General features: G+C 36.1%; 1 protein-coding gene across 3 annotated transcripts in view; it reads left to right on the top strand.

Moving 5' to 3' along the window:
* Nucleotides 1-9,943, top strand: part of LOC134804617 (uncharacterized) — a 108,999-nt gene extending 99,056 nt beyond the window's left edge. For 2 of the 3 annotated variants that reach the window (XM_063777719.1, XM_063777720.1), the window contains 7 exons: nt 1,786-1,899; nt 1,976-2,092; nt 2,616-2,731; nt 3,257-3,410; nt 3,733-3,832; nt 4,370-4,463; nt 9,705-9,940. In XM_063777719.1, the coding sequence (XP_063633789.1) occupies nt 1,786-1,899; nt 1,976-2,092; nt 2,616-2,731; nt 3,257-3,410; nt 3,733-3,832; nt 4,370-4,463; nt 9,705-9,782 (773 nt within the window). In that variant the 3' untranslated portion in view covers nt 9,783-9,940. Of the gene's footprint in view, nt 1-1,785; nt 1,900-1,975; nt 2,093-2,615; nt 2,732-3,256; nt 3,411-3,732; nt 3,833-4,369; nt 4,464-9,704 lie in introns of all 3 variants that reach the window. The other variant, XM_063777718.1, reaches the window with a different exon arrangement.
* The last annotated feature ends 3,794 nt before the right edge of the window (nt 9,944-13,737 follow it).

Here is a 13,737-nt window from a genome sequence, read left to right as displayed (position 1 = left end):
GCAAAGTTTCGCGTAATATTCCATATTGATACCATCTACTATAGCTGTCAGAACTGTGGCTATACTATTTTACATTTCCTTAAAGCGTCTTAATAATTCTTTGTCCATAAATATGGACATCACTAAATTGATTACATCAAAAGTTTTATTAATAATTTAACAACACGTTGGTGGTGTAAACACATACATATTAACATTGACATACATGTTGGCAGCAAAATGGACATCTTGACAGAGAGGTGAGACACACCGACAACACAGTGCATGTCAAATGTCAAATACAGGAGTTTCCAAGCTGTGGGGCGCGGCCCCGTAACTCAAAAATAAGGCCGAAGAACACTTATACATTACCTTTATTAAAAAAAAATAAGGCTTACAAAAAACAAATTACATTAAAGAGGGTTCGTAACAAAAGTTGGGAACCCCTGTACTGTAAATTCGGTAGTTAAGTTTTATTTTGACTAGTTTTTTTTTAATTCTACAATGTACAAACTTTATTATAAGTACATACCTATTTTTGAGCCTTATGAAAACCAACTATTTAAAGTACCTGAAAGGGGTTTCATATCATACCATACTTATAAATGTATTCAAAGCATAATTTACTATCAATGTGGATAAATAACACATAATTCGTTATGTCAACATAAATTATCGAGCCAACTACTCGATAATACATAATTACTTAATAGATGATCGATTAGTGTGGCCTTTTTGTTTCAAAAAATTTCAACACCCAGGTGATCCCCACGATTTTTAAAGTAAGGTCAACTCCCTATCCAAAATTCACCTGCCACTCACTTGCTTTTATTACCAAATGTCACTTTTATTATACTTATTACCTAAGCAATATACACATAATATCAAGCAAGCGATTGGTCAAGACATTCGGCGCGATTCGGGAAATGAATTAGAGATTCACTAGATATGAAATAGTAAATCATATATGAATATCTACTATTTCATATCTAGTGAATCTCTAATTCATTTCCCGAATCGCGCCTATTGTTAAAGCGCACTATCTTACCTTAGTCATTAAACAGGCATGAACTATAGTTGCACAACACTACACGATACACCGAATAGAAACAAAGAGAACGGACTTGATACTTTAGAAAATTATATAGAAAACCCACTGAGCGATTATCACTTTGTAAAAACACTTTATCAGAACAGAATAACATGCAATCATATTTTTTTAAATAATATTTATAATATGTATTGATCTAGTCTTCAAGCTCGGGCCTCATAAGGCTCAATGTACTTATAAATACCTACATAACAATGTACCATCACGCTCCGCGATTATTGCGCCATTTAGGGTCCTAGCTAAATTGGTTGTTCAATACTTACGCTATAGAAATTCCAATTTAGCAAGAACCCTAACTGCCATAAGAATCCCGTGAGGTGATTGTACGTATTCATTGCAATCTAATGAGAACCTTATATTAACCAAATAAAGTAGCATTTCTTTTGTTTCATTGCTTTTTAAACGAAATTAATCTGAATTTACTTATACAACAAGGTTTGAATTAAGAGTAGGAAAATTTTGTATGGTGGGCCTTACGAGGCAGCTCGAATGCTAGTCATAAATACATGATAATTACACAAACCCTTAATTATATCCTTAACACTCTGATATATAGCATTTAAGGTGACGTGAGAGATGAGATGCTATGAAATCAGGTGAATGATGAGATGACGAACGACCGAGAGGTATGGAGGAAAAAGACAAAACGCTACGCCTACTCCAAGTGAGTCCACTTAAGGTAGATTTTTCAACAGAAGCAGGGGGCGGGTGTGGCGCGCGGGCTGGCGGGGGCCGAGGTGCCGGCGCGGCCGATCTGAGCCCAGATCGGACGCCCACCAACGAGGCGCCCTTACCGCTCTTACAATCTGGTAAGAATGATTATATAAAATCCTGGAGACTCTGGGAAGGTTTCCAAGATTCCATAACAATAATTCAATATTCCAGCTTCAAGAGAGTATGCGGAGCGTGCCGCTGCTGGACGCCGGGGCTCAGCCAGCTCAGCAAGCACGCCCTCCACTCTCGAGCGCACCGCCATCCACAATATACCGCACCAATCTCCAGGTAATTTGTATCACTCAATCGTAAGGAATCCTATCACCCTCTAATGTTGAGTAGGACCTCGGGGAGATCTCTCAGAAATCCGAGATGTTTTGCCCTGTATGGAGCCACTCCGCTGCATTCCAGCACCACATGAGAGGCTATGTCTTAAGTATCCATGCAACCTCTGGGGACTGTCTGTATCACCTGAATTAAAAATATGCCTGTTAAATGGTGCATGAACTATTATGACACTGGTTACCATCCTCAGTCGATCATAGTACGTAATAATAATGACATTAAATAAACAACAGCGGATCCACAATATTCCTCACCAATGTTTAGGTTACGCCAACTGTGATACAAGCGTATTCGAGTTGTTTTCGACGCCATATTAGCAATCACGCTCTTCGTACAATATTCTATGCCAATCTAGCCAAATAGCGAAACAAGCACATATGCTAAAAGTTGGCAGAAGTGTATGTGAGTAATGTGAGTGGTGCTCGACGACACCTCAGTAGTATTTTATAAAACAACTTTTCCACAGTATCGGAGCGTGCGCCGGACCCTCAACCGGAGGAGCGACTCAGCCCCCGCGCAGAGATGCGGCTCGCTTTGGACCAGGGGACGGATGTGCTGGCGCAGCAGGAGGCGAGAAAACAGGTGAGTTATATTTAAAAACATCTTACCTTATAATTCGGGGCCCCTAGCAGATACACTTCAACTTCCCACTCAAGAGAAATTTTGTCTACTCAAGAACAAGAGCTTTCAAAACATCACTTTGGCTTAAGAGCTACCCGCACTCGCTCTTTATTCAGATACAGTCATTCAGGACCTAAGTCTAGATTCCAGATCTATGTGCAGTAACTGCAGTAGTTCCTAGTCATAAAAACTATCTACCTACATTATTGTTGAATTATTTTTGGATACTTACGTGAAAGTTAAGTACCTATGAAAATATTTGTCACCCTTAGGCAAGCTTTCTTATTTGAAGAACTTATTTCCCCCGACACAAAAAGGTGTGTAAGAAGTTTGACCGCTATGTGTTTGTTGTCTTTTTCTAACCAGCATAAATGACAGATAGGGACTAAATAGAGGGAGGAAGGGAGATTTCACAGACGTTGATAAATAGATAGAACAGATAAATGACGTTGTTAATGTTGTTATCCTCTGTTCCCATGTCCACAGGCTGGCGGGTCAGACCCCTGGTCGTTTCGCGCGGCATGTCAGCGGTCGCTGCTCCGTCGGGTGGCGAGCGCGGACGCGGTGACGCTCTGCCGCGCTCAAACCCACCGCACCGCGCCGCATACTACTTCGCGCAATTCTGTATATGCCTGGAAAGGTGAATGAGCGTACTAATCGTGCTGTCTCTATCTCACATTAACGGTGTGCGATCAACGCCGCACCGCATCGCATTCACTAGAGGGGCATTCCACGAGAATGTCGCTTACCGCTTTTGCCTTGTATGGCACTACTTCGCACATAATTAGGGCCTCGCAGAAGCCAACCCTTTTTATCACTTTGGGAATGCACAATGAAAGAAAAGGGCCTTGCAAATGCGACTTCGCCCACGCGTAAAATAGTTAACGCTACGCCTCTGGACTGGATAGGTAATTTTCTTTGTGTATACATTTATGCTAATAATTTAATGTTTCACGTGACAGTTCCAGAAAGCGAGAAACTTTCGGAGATGGAGCAACTGGCGCGAGTGGAAGCTCAGACGATGCGTTCGCGGACGCGCTCTCTATGCCAGAACGGGAAGATGTAAGTATTGTATATAATCGCAGTACTTTAGTACATTTATTACTTTATAATATGGTCCACGCGACTGACTCTATCTGACACGTATCACTGACAGTTATCCCTTTTCCGTAAATACACCCCGCCCGCCACTCGGACGTACATTAAAGCCCTAGCACACTATAAGGAACTTGTCTTTTAGATCAGGTTATTCCCTGAATAGTCCAACTTCGAACAATTTATAATTCTCGTTTGAAATTCAAAATCTCGAACACATTTTCTTGCACGCGGCAATGCGCCTGAGCCATTAGAAAAATCTATCGCGTCGCATCGTCACTTGTTTTTACCCGAGATCCGCTCATGTTTAGTGTTCCGTACTAAACTTTGTTCACGGAACACTTATTTTTGTTCGAAGTTGGATTACACGGTATAAATCGGTGTGTTCACCGACCCTAGGCCCTGACCCTGGCCCTAGGTCGAAATTTAGAATTTACGGACCGCATCGTCTCGCAAGTGTGATTAAAAATGTCATTGGTTCATACATTTTCAATCTGATTCCAGATTGGGTTTCCTCCGCCGCCGAGCCTCCTCCGATAGCCCCCGTCGGGAGCCCCTGCTGCTCGGTACTCGCCCCTTCTCCCCCCGACGATCTACAGTGAGCAACCATGATGGCTATTATAAGATTTGCTTTGTCAACGGCAATGTGTGAATGGGACAGGACGATAAGTACGTCAGTGTCGCACGTCCGGCCACGATAAGTACGAAATAATCTTGAAACGCGTTTAGCCGTTTTTTTGTCAACACCCGGCATTCCATCGTAGCTATATATATTGTAGTGCTGCAATCACTTTACTAAAAGCAAGTAACGAACAACGTCGTGCTCTACTAGCACTCTTTTGACATTTTTTTGAAGCCATTTTTTAAGAAGAAGAAGTATACATTACAGAGTGTAAGAAATATAGCCCGTGTAAGGGCATAATCGGTATCGTGTTCAGAGTAGAAATAAGGAGGAAAAAATTCTTCATATATTATTTTTACTCCCAGTGGAAGGGCACGTTGTGTGTGTTTAGGAGAGGCTGTTTGTTTGTAAGATCGTAACACCTCTCCCACTTTTTATTTTAGGGGGATTACTTAAATAATGTTGTCACTAAAATCACAAGATTTTTTGATCCTACGTAATATGAGAAAAAATTGTGTCTAAATATTGTCTCTCTTGGTTCAAATACTTCTTTTAGAGCAGTTATGGGAAAAGTTCTCGGCACCTGTGGTAAAATTGTGGTGGTCAGTTTAACCCCAAATAATACCAACCAGGCCCCTGTTTCACCACGCTAACAATTTTCACCTGTCATTGACAATTCACCGTACATTGCTGGTCCAATAAGTACACATTGACGCCATGTATTTTCGTTACTTATCGACCCAGAAATGTGCAGGAAAATGTCAGTGTCAGGTGTCAATTGTCAAGTTTGTGTAATAGGCGCCTGGCGCCTGATAATTGTCACTTGACACTAACACGTTACTTTTCTAGGTCTAGGCAGTTTGTCAATGTTGGTCACTATTATTAAGTTCCATTTTTACTGGCTGAGCCAGAATTGTGTGACAAATCGTGATCGTCAGTGTCAGGCGACAATTGTCAAGATGGTATAATAATGGATCTAAAGTAAAAATATTACTGTCCGATTGATGAAATCGGAAGCCGGGGTTGTTGGTACTATAAGAAAAAGTTTACTTAGATTTTGTCAATTAATCGCGTGAATGTTCGGTCTGATTGTTCCACATGTATCCGCCTTAGGATATTTATGAAAGTACACTTAGTTACAACTCTATGTATAGGTATGTAGACAAATAGCAAGTCTTAAATAGGTTTTCAGTGTTGCGCTTTTATCATAACAAATATAGGGCCAAAACCTCGAGTTTCTTAATAGTTAACCAATCACACTCAGTTTAAAACCAAGATGGCTGAAATAACGGACGTGCGAAACTGACAATATTTTAACAGCTTTGCGATTCCCTGCACGCCTCAAGCTTGTGCCTGTATGGGAGGACATTACTAGTCATATTCGGACTGGAAAACTAAAAAGTACCTTTTTCTGAATATTACGGGCATTGAAGCTTTTTAAGACCGGGTTCAAATTCATGGCCACTCTACGCCTATCTATGGCCTATCTACCGTAACTGTCAGAAAAAGGAGAAGCTAATTAGAAACCAATCTGTTTGCCGTTCATGACTGTTTGGAGACTACACACTGGGGTTCGAATTAACACCGATCATTTTGTTTCTGTCATATTTAAAATGAAGAAAATTGTTGACTGATGAATACCTAATATTTTTTAATATCCATTTCCCTTGTACACGTAGTTGACACCATTTGTGATTTACACGTACCATTAGTTGCACAAACGAAAACATAGCGACCATTTTCAAAAACCTTATTAATAACGTTGGGTCTCAAATTGGTCACTGAAAAGTCAGTTGTTCACGATGGCACGATGTTCTTGCACTCTACTAGGGAAAGACAACTCTTAAGTAAATTGTTTTCATGATGTGTGGTCTCCTGTCCAGGTACTGGCTTAGCTTTGTCCCTTTCTGAGAACTGTCATAAGCTAATCGTTTTTATTGGCGTTATGCTATCCTTTTGTTAACTTTACCTATTACGAAATAGACAATAACCTCACGTATTTCAAATATCGTGTGCAAATCAAGCATGTACTTAATTCTAACTATAAAGTTCGAGTGTTTATTTGGGGTGACAATTACAGATTGTCAGAATTATTACTGTCACTTTTTGTGAATCATCATCAGAAAGCGCTTGTTAGGAAATTTTGTAAGATTATTAACATTTTGAGTGATTTGAGTGAAAATGGTTGATAATACTTTATTAACCTCAAATATTCATCAATATTTAAGTAAGGTTATTGTCTATATTTCCTTCATTTACATCGACTTAAACGTGTTATTAGAATCAATAAATTTTCACTATTCATATTAAATACCAAAAAAAACATAATGTTACCTATATATGAATATTTTAATTAAATCTATAAACTGAATTTAAAAATTGCTTGATTGTGACATGGGTTGTTAAAAATATATACTGTCCGGAAAAATATAGGACATTACGTATCGTATTTAACGTTAACGTTAATTGAAGTAACAAATGTTTTGGTGCTTGCCCCATCAAACCAAAAGATTAGATACGAATTAAAATAAATAAAGATTCTAATTTAAATTTAGCCTGTAAAGGTTTCCGGATTTGCCTAGTCAAGTAAAAATTTAAATTTTATTGTTATTAATATAATTATACATTAGTCTTCGTTACATCTTCTTTAACGCCACACTGCCTTGAAGTGGCGGGGATCGAATGCGAATCGTCGGTAACCGTGTCGGCCAACTGAACAATATCTTAGATAAATTTTAAATTGTTAAACCATGGGGCATAAATTTACTGTAAGTAAATGTTTGGAATAATTGTTGGTTAGCTAATGATATTTGCTACGACGCTTGGCTACGTCGGTTATTGAAGCTCAATTGAAATATTGTACCAAAAATGCATCAATAGAGATTCCATACAAATAAGCTTTTATTAAATTTCATCTTATAACAACAATGGTTGGGGTTTGGCTCAATAAATAACTGCCACTAAAACCAATGTGTCATCACTCATCATACACCTTAGCCCAATTTTTAAATATTTAATAGAAACATTATTCAAGCGACAAATATTGATATAGCATTATCAATACTCGACGTGGTCAAACGTTTCTTGTTTGAAACAAGTCAATATTGGCATTAGAAATATGAGGTAGACGTTTTTGAAGGCATGCTTTAAAACATTAGTCTTAATCGGTTATCCTACAGGCGTATAAATCATAATTAAAAATTAAAACCTCGAATTTAAGCATTGGTTAATTAGTCAATTGTTAAACTTGACGTTTCACGACATACGGATCGAATATTTAATGTAACAACTAATTGCTAATTTGTCAAATTAAATAGAGATGTTTGATATTGCGCTGTAAAATTGATCGTCTATGGGTCCGTGAACGCTCATGTCAATTGTTCTTGCTTAAGCTAAATTTTATTCCAGCTTCATTTTGTTGTTTATTGAAATCTGTCCATTTTACTTCAAAGGATCGAAAAATATATTTATATTGAAATCATTAAGCTTTTCATTCTTTGAGTACACCTTGCTTCCTTCTTTGCGTTTACTATGGCATTAAAACGAATGTAAAAAATACTGTCTTGCTAAATTTACGTTACTAGTAAAACGCACAATTTTATGGACGTTTCTATTACTTGGTAGATATTCTCGGCTATGTTAGATGCCAAGTGAATGTTCGTTCAGTTCAGCAAGACAGTACCTAACTTACCTATAAAAGTTTTAAAAACATTATTTAGTTTTAGACAATTCTAATTAATTTGCCATGACCATTTGTCACGACATAATATATACTTCTACTTATATGCAATAGCTTGGCAAAAGCTCTATAACGGCATACTGCAGCACCTTGGCGCTATCACTGCACAACACAGATGAATATTGCTTAAGACGAACACAATCTGAAACCACCAACCGGTATTAGTATTTCATTAACTTGATAGTTGTCATCTGACAATGATTGGCGAAGTTTTTAGCGCATTGTACCCACAAATATACTGCATTGTCAGTTGACTATTGTCATGTTGGTATATTAGGCGCCAACCTTTTATCAAACGTGACGAGCGATAATTTTATATTAAGTAGACATAATTCATATCAAATATAAGCACTCAGTGCCTTATTGTCAGAGTAATGTCATTGTCATTTATCGCTAGTCGTGCTTATGAAAGGCAGTTGGCTAAAGTTTAAGGATATGCTGTGTAAATGACAGATATTGTTGTTACAAAAAACTGAAAATTTGGTGCAGTGCTGGCATCAGTTTTGTCAGTTAGACCAAACTAAGTTGGCAGCGATTTTGATAGCCCAAATACTGCAAGTGTTATTTAAACGTCATATTTAATAGAAGTTTAACGTTTAAAATAACACTTGTACGGTCTGGGTTATCAAAATGGCTGTCAACTTAGCTTGGTCTAACTCTATAGCCTTAAATATTTCAGCTGCACCTCGCTTTTTGCAAGGAGAAGGATCTTTTTAAACTGGCGAATACAAAATAGTGGAGAGCATTCGTCGAGTTTGTTATGAATGAAATATGACCGGTCTTACACAATCCGCGTATAATTGATAACGCATATTTCTTTCTTATTACATGATTTTTAGAGCACAGCCATTTTATTACTTGTCGTCAGTTTTCAGATAATCACAGGCGTTGGCTACCTATATCTGTGGTTTAGAAACATCAGTCATGGTCTTTAGTGTATGACAATTTTTTGGATGGGTTAGTTTTTTAATGAGATCCTTGTCCAAACGCAGCTGCTGCCACGCAACTTTCTCACTGAGTCCTTGACAAGACAGATTATAGACTGCATATTTCGTCTGTTTGATTTCTACGTTGCTTATGATCACTGTATACTGTCGATGGGTAGAAGTTTAAGGTTGTTTGAACCTGATGCACTGGATTTTAATTCATGATGTTTCTAAAAAATAGCAATAATTTTACAGATATTTACTACGGTACTACAAATTCTACCTATAACAAACCAAAATTGGTGAGAACTAATTTAATTCTGCTTTGGAATTAAATGAAATATTTCAAAGCTTAATTTTCTAATATGCCTATACAAACGAATTAAATTATTGCTATCAGTCATTTTAAAAGGTAAGTTAATTACCATTAAAGGTATAATTTAATTACCTAGGTGTATGTAGGTAAGTAATAACGACCACAAATTAATTTTGGTGGATAATGTACTCTTGGACTATCACTGATTTTATAGTTTTTACGTAATATTATTACAGGAGAAACAATTCGAGAAAAGGTTTTGGAAACAAGTCACTAGAAGACGACAGTCCCTAGGCTCCGTTAGCCAAATATGAACGTAATTATGCAAAACTACTAGTACGGTTTATAAAAAGTGTTCAATGTTATGGATTTAGTGTTGACATCGAACATTATATGTCAAAAGTGACTTACAATACGGTTATGCTGTACCTGGGAGTGAAATAAAAAAATGATGAATTCATGAATTTAACACAAGCGAGAAAATTGAAAAATAGTTACATTTTTGTTGTCTCACGTTGACATTGTCATCTTCACTAGTAATTAACATGGAAAAATGCCTTTAAAGTGAGTCCGGTATAAATAGCTAAAAATATTAGATAATAATATTATTCATATGAATGTAGCACAAGTTGTCATTGTCATATAACAATTGTCATGTTGGTAACGTCGTCGCTCACGCCACGCTGACGCGACGCTCACGCCTACGCCTCGTGTGCTGAGGGCCTAAAAATATAATATTCAGACAAAAAACATCAGTTTCATGTAACAACTGTAAAGTAGAAACTTTAATATAGAAATATATAAAACAGTTCTGTGGCTATGAACAATTATACCGCTCGATACAAGCTTGTTTAATTGTATGGTGAGTAGATAATTCTACGGAAAATGTAAAGGCTAAGAGGTATTAAGGATACTGTTGCCAGATGACATGCCAAATAGAGACGCGTGGGACCCGTCTACCTAACTCATATCTTAGATAGAATCTAATGTTAGTCAGTGATCCTCTATTTTATCTACATTGTGACTAACTATTGAAATAGGACTACTTAAGTATAAATGTGTAACTTCGATTTCGAGGATTAAGACGAATCCCCACCGTGTTATTAGTCTACAAAATTCAGCTAAAGATCTAAACTGCTGTAGACTTTCTGTTACTTTGACATAATGTTAATAATGTATGTATGTATGTACTGAATGTGGAACAAATGGCATTGCAGGAGAATTGTACTATAACTCCAGGAACCTTATTCGTTTGTATATATTTATAACTAATAAGATTATTGTGTTTATGTAGATAAGTGTAAATTATTACATATATTATGTTCGTTGAAATACAACTGAAAGATTACTTGAAAATAAGCTGTTTGTACTAAATTAGGAAGTTAATTGTCCGTCTGTAAGTATTTTATTTGAATGACATATGTCATATGCAACAACCTACATAAACCGAAAACCACAACAATAATGGATGAATAAAATACATACATATGTACATATACATATATATATATATGTATTACATATGTATGAATAAAAGAGCAGTTGTGTTTATGTAACTTCCTCATTATTGTGGTTAAAATAGGATCACTGGCTTATGTAACATAAATTTATAGATTATTTTGGGCTATTTGTAGATGTAAATATGTCAAAAAGTACGGTTTAATGTTTCTCAACTGTACATAGTTAAATGTATTTAGAATTTTAACGCTATTTTTTATTATTGCTTGATATAGATATTATAGATGTACCTACTATTATCTAAGTGTTTTATCTATTTTAAAATTTACGCTCTAAGTATTGACCTTTGCTGTTTCCTAATCACTAAGGAGTTTTTGTGAAATGGTGTTTTAGCTTAACATGTTTAAATCATTACTAGAAATACTGTTTGAAGAGAATTGAAAACGGTTATTTACTGTGTAAAGCTGTGTTGAGTACCTACACCAAGTATGAAAATCATCTTTTCTGTCTTTTAAATATGTATAAGTACCTTGGTTTTTTTAAGGAGTTCGTATGAAAAAGTAAAAATGTCGCTAAAACACAATTTTTTATGCATAATGTTATAACTCATTGTTTACCTAATAATATACCATTATCACTAACGGAATGATTGTCGTGTGCAATTCGTGGTACCTATTGTAAAAACACTAGAACACAAAAAAACACCGATTTTACCGGAGGTATGTGTTAGATGCATATTTGTCAGTGTTATTTGTTCAACTAGTATATTTAAATAAGCCGCGAATCGCACACTATGTTATATTTTAATAGGCACGTCCATTTTAATCATCGTAATTCTGCTTATTCATTTTAAACTAAAATCATGTTCGAAAGTAATTGTTTGATAGATAAAACATGGTAAAATGATAATTTATGTAGGCAACCAGCTTTTTAACACAAGTTAAATGCATTTGGAAACGTCAAATCGTGTTAATTTAAAGCATACATACACCTACAGAGATTTTTCTTCAGGCAAAGTGTGGCTCAGTGTCTTAGTACCATTGTGGTTGAATTTGAGCATATAACTCACAATATATCAATGTTATAGTCATTTGAATGTTGTATTGATACCAGTAACAGTTAGATGCCACTGTAATCTTTTCTGACATGTTTGCTGATAAATGTGGAATGTGATATAATATGAATGTGATATTTCCCGTACTTAAAAGCCAGTCTGCTGGCAAATATGAAAGATACTAGAACGCTACCGTAAAACTACCCAACAGTCTAAAAGCTCCAATAGTCCAAAATTAACTCCATATCTTTGTTCAGGTGTGACTATTATTTGAATGTCGCAGTTCTAAGGCAAAATATTTTCATAAATGGTAGAAAAAACTCAAACAACACCAAAGAGAAGATTGGCATTGATACTTGATTTTGATTACGTATTAAACTTGAGAACCATAGCTGTAGTAGTGGACTGTAGATGGATGGTTTTACGGTACAGTAGACAAGTTTTCAGGAAATTGTCTTGACCCAATTGAAGTTATAGATCAACGGTCCTGGTTTAGTGGATTTCTCCACACAGACAAAAGAAGTGGCATCTAGTATTTTATCAGAATATTACTACCAATCTATTTATTGCTAATCCGAAACTGAGCTCAATATAACAATTGGGTTGTGAATGTTGTGATCTTACTTTAAAGTGAATTTATACACAAATTGTATTTAATTTGGCGTGCCTTGTATTTATTCCCGTTTCACTTATTAACAATTTCATCAGTCGTGCGTATATAGGTACATTTCATAGTTTCTTTAAGGTACTTAGCTACCACCGTCAAAAATATGACGAATTGTCATCTTCACATAACAATTGTCATGTTGACAAAATGCTCCAATTTCACCAGGCACATATTTCAGCAACTTGACAATTGACACCCGACACTGACTATGCGGTAAGTATCGACAGTACGTAGAGTCGATGTTTACTTGTTGTTGGATCCGCAATGTACTATGAATTGTCACGTCTGGCGGCAATTGTCAGCGTGGTGAAACAAGGGCCAGATTAATAATTGTCACTAGACTATTACTATTTCTTGACATCTGATTTTTGTCACCTGCCAATGTACGTTCTTGAACTGTACAGAGTGACCTTAACCATTGGACAAACCCTGAAATCCCACGTAGGGTTACTTCTCAGAAATGCTCTAACAATAATATTTTTTTAATTAGTACAAAAGATAAAACAATAAATTATCAAACAAAAGTTATTTTTAATAATCGACAGCAAAAAGAAAGATACTGTATTAATAATTGGCAGTGCTTTTGACAATTTGTTTGAAAATGTGCGGCAGTGATGACATTTGTCAAAAGACAGAATCTTATTAATGTCATAAATAAAAAGATATTCAAAACGGTCGAAGAAGGTTTCATACTATTTATTACCTCAGGAACAAGGCCTATTGACTTCCTTGAAACGATGTGACCCTTCAAAATTGTGCATGTGTTGTCCGTTCCCAGACGAGATTGCCAGTAATTAACATCAAAATATTTTACTACAGCAACATTGCTAGAACTGGCTTTGTCTATAGATGCGATTTCTAGGAACAAAACAAATTATTTTGATTTGTATTTTATGAAGTAGTCATATGTAAATGATTATTTATTTTTTGATATATGTATATTATTATCTATTATATTTCAGTTTTTCTTTGTCTATGTTCATAAAATCTACGAAGGGTAGACGTGCCTCTACCCTCCTTGATAAAATAAAAAAAAATCTTTGTCAATTGGCCTCTTTGATAGGCCTTGATTTGGGTCTGGCCGGTAAGA

This window comes from Cydia splendana, chromosome Z (assembly GCF_910591565.1).
Source record: "Cydia splendana chromosome Z, ilCydSple1.2, whole genome shotgun sequence".
NCBI lineage: Eukaryota > Metazoa > Arthropoda > Insecta > Lepidoptera > Tortricidae > Cydia > Cydia splendana.
Note: the sequence above shows the minus strand (reverse complement) of the source record. Positions and strands in the feature narration are given on the sequence as shown.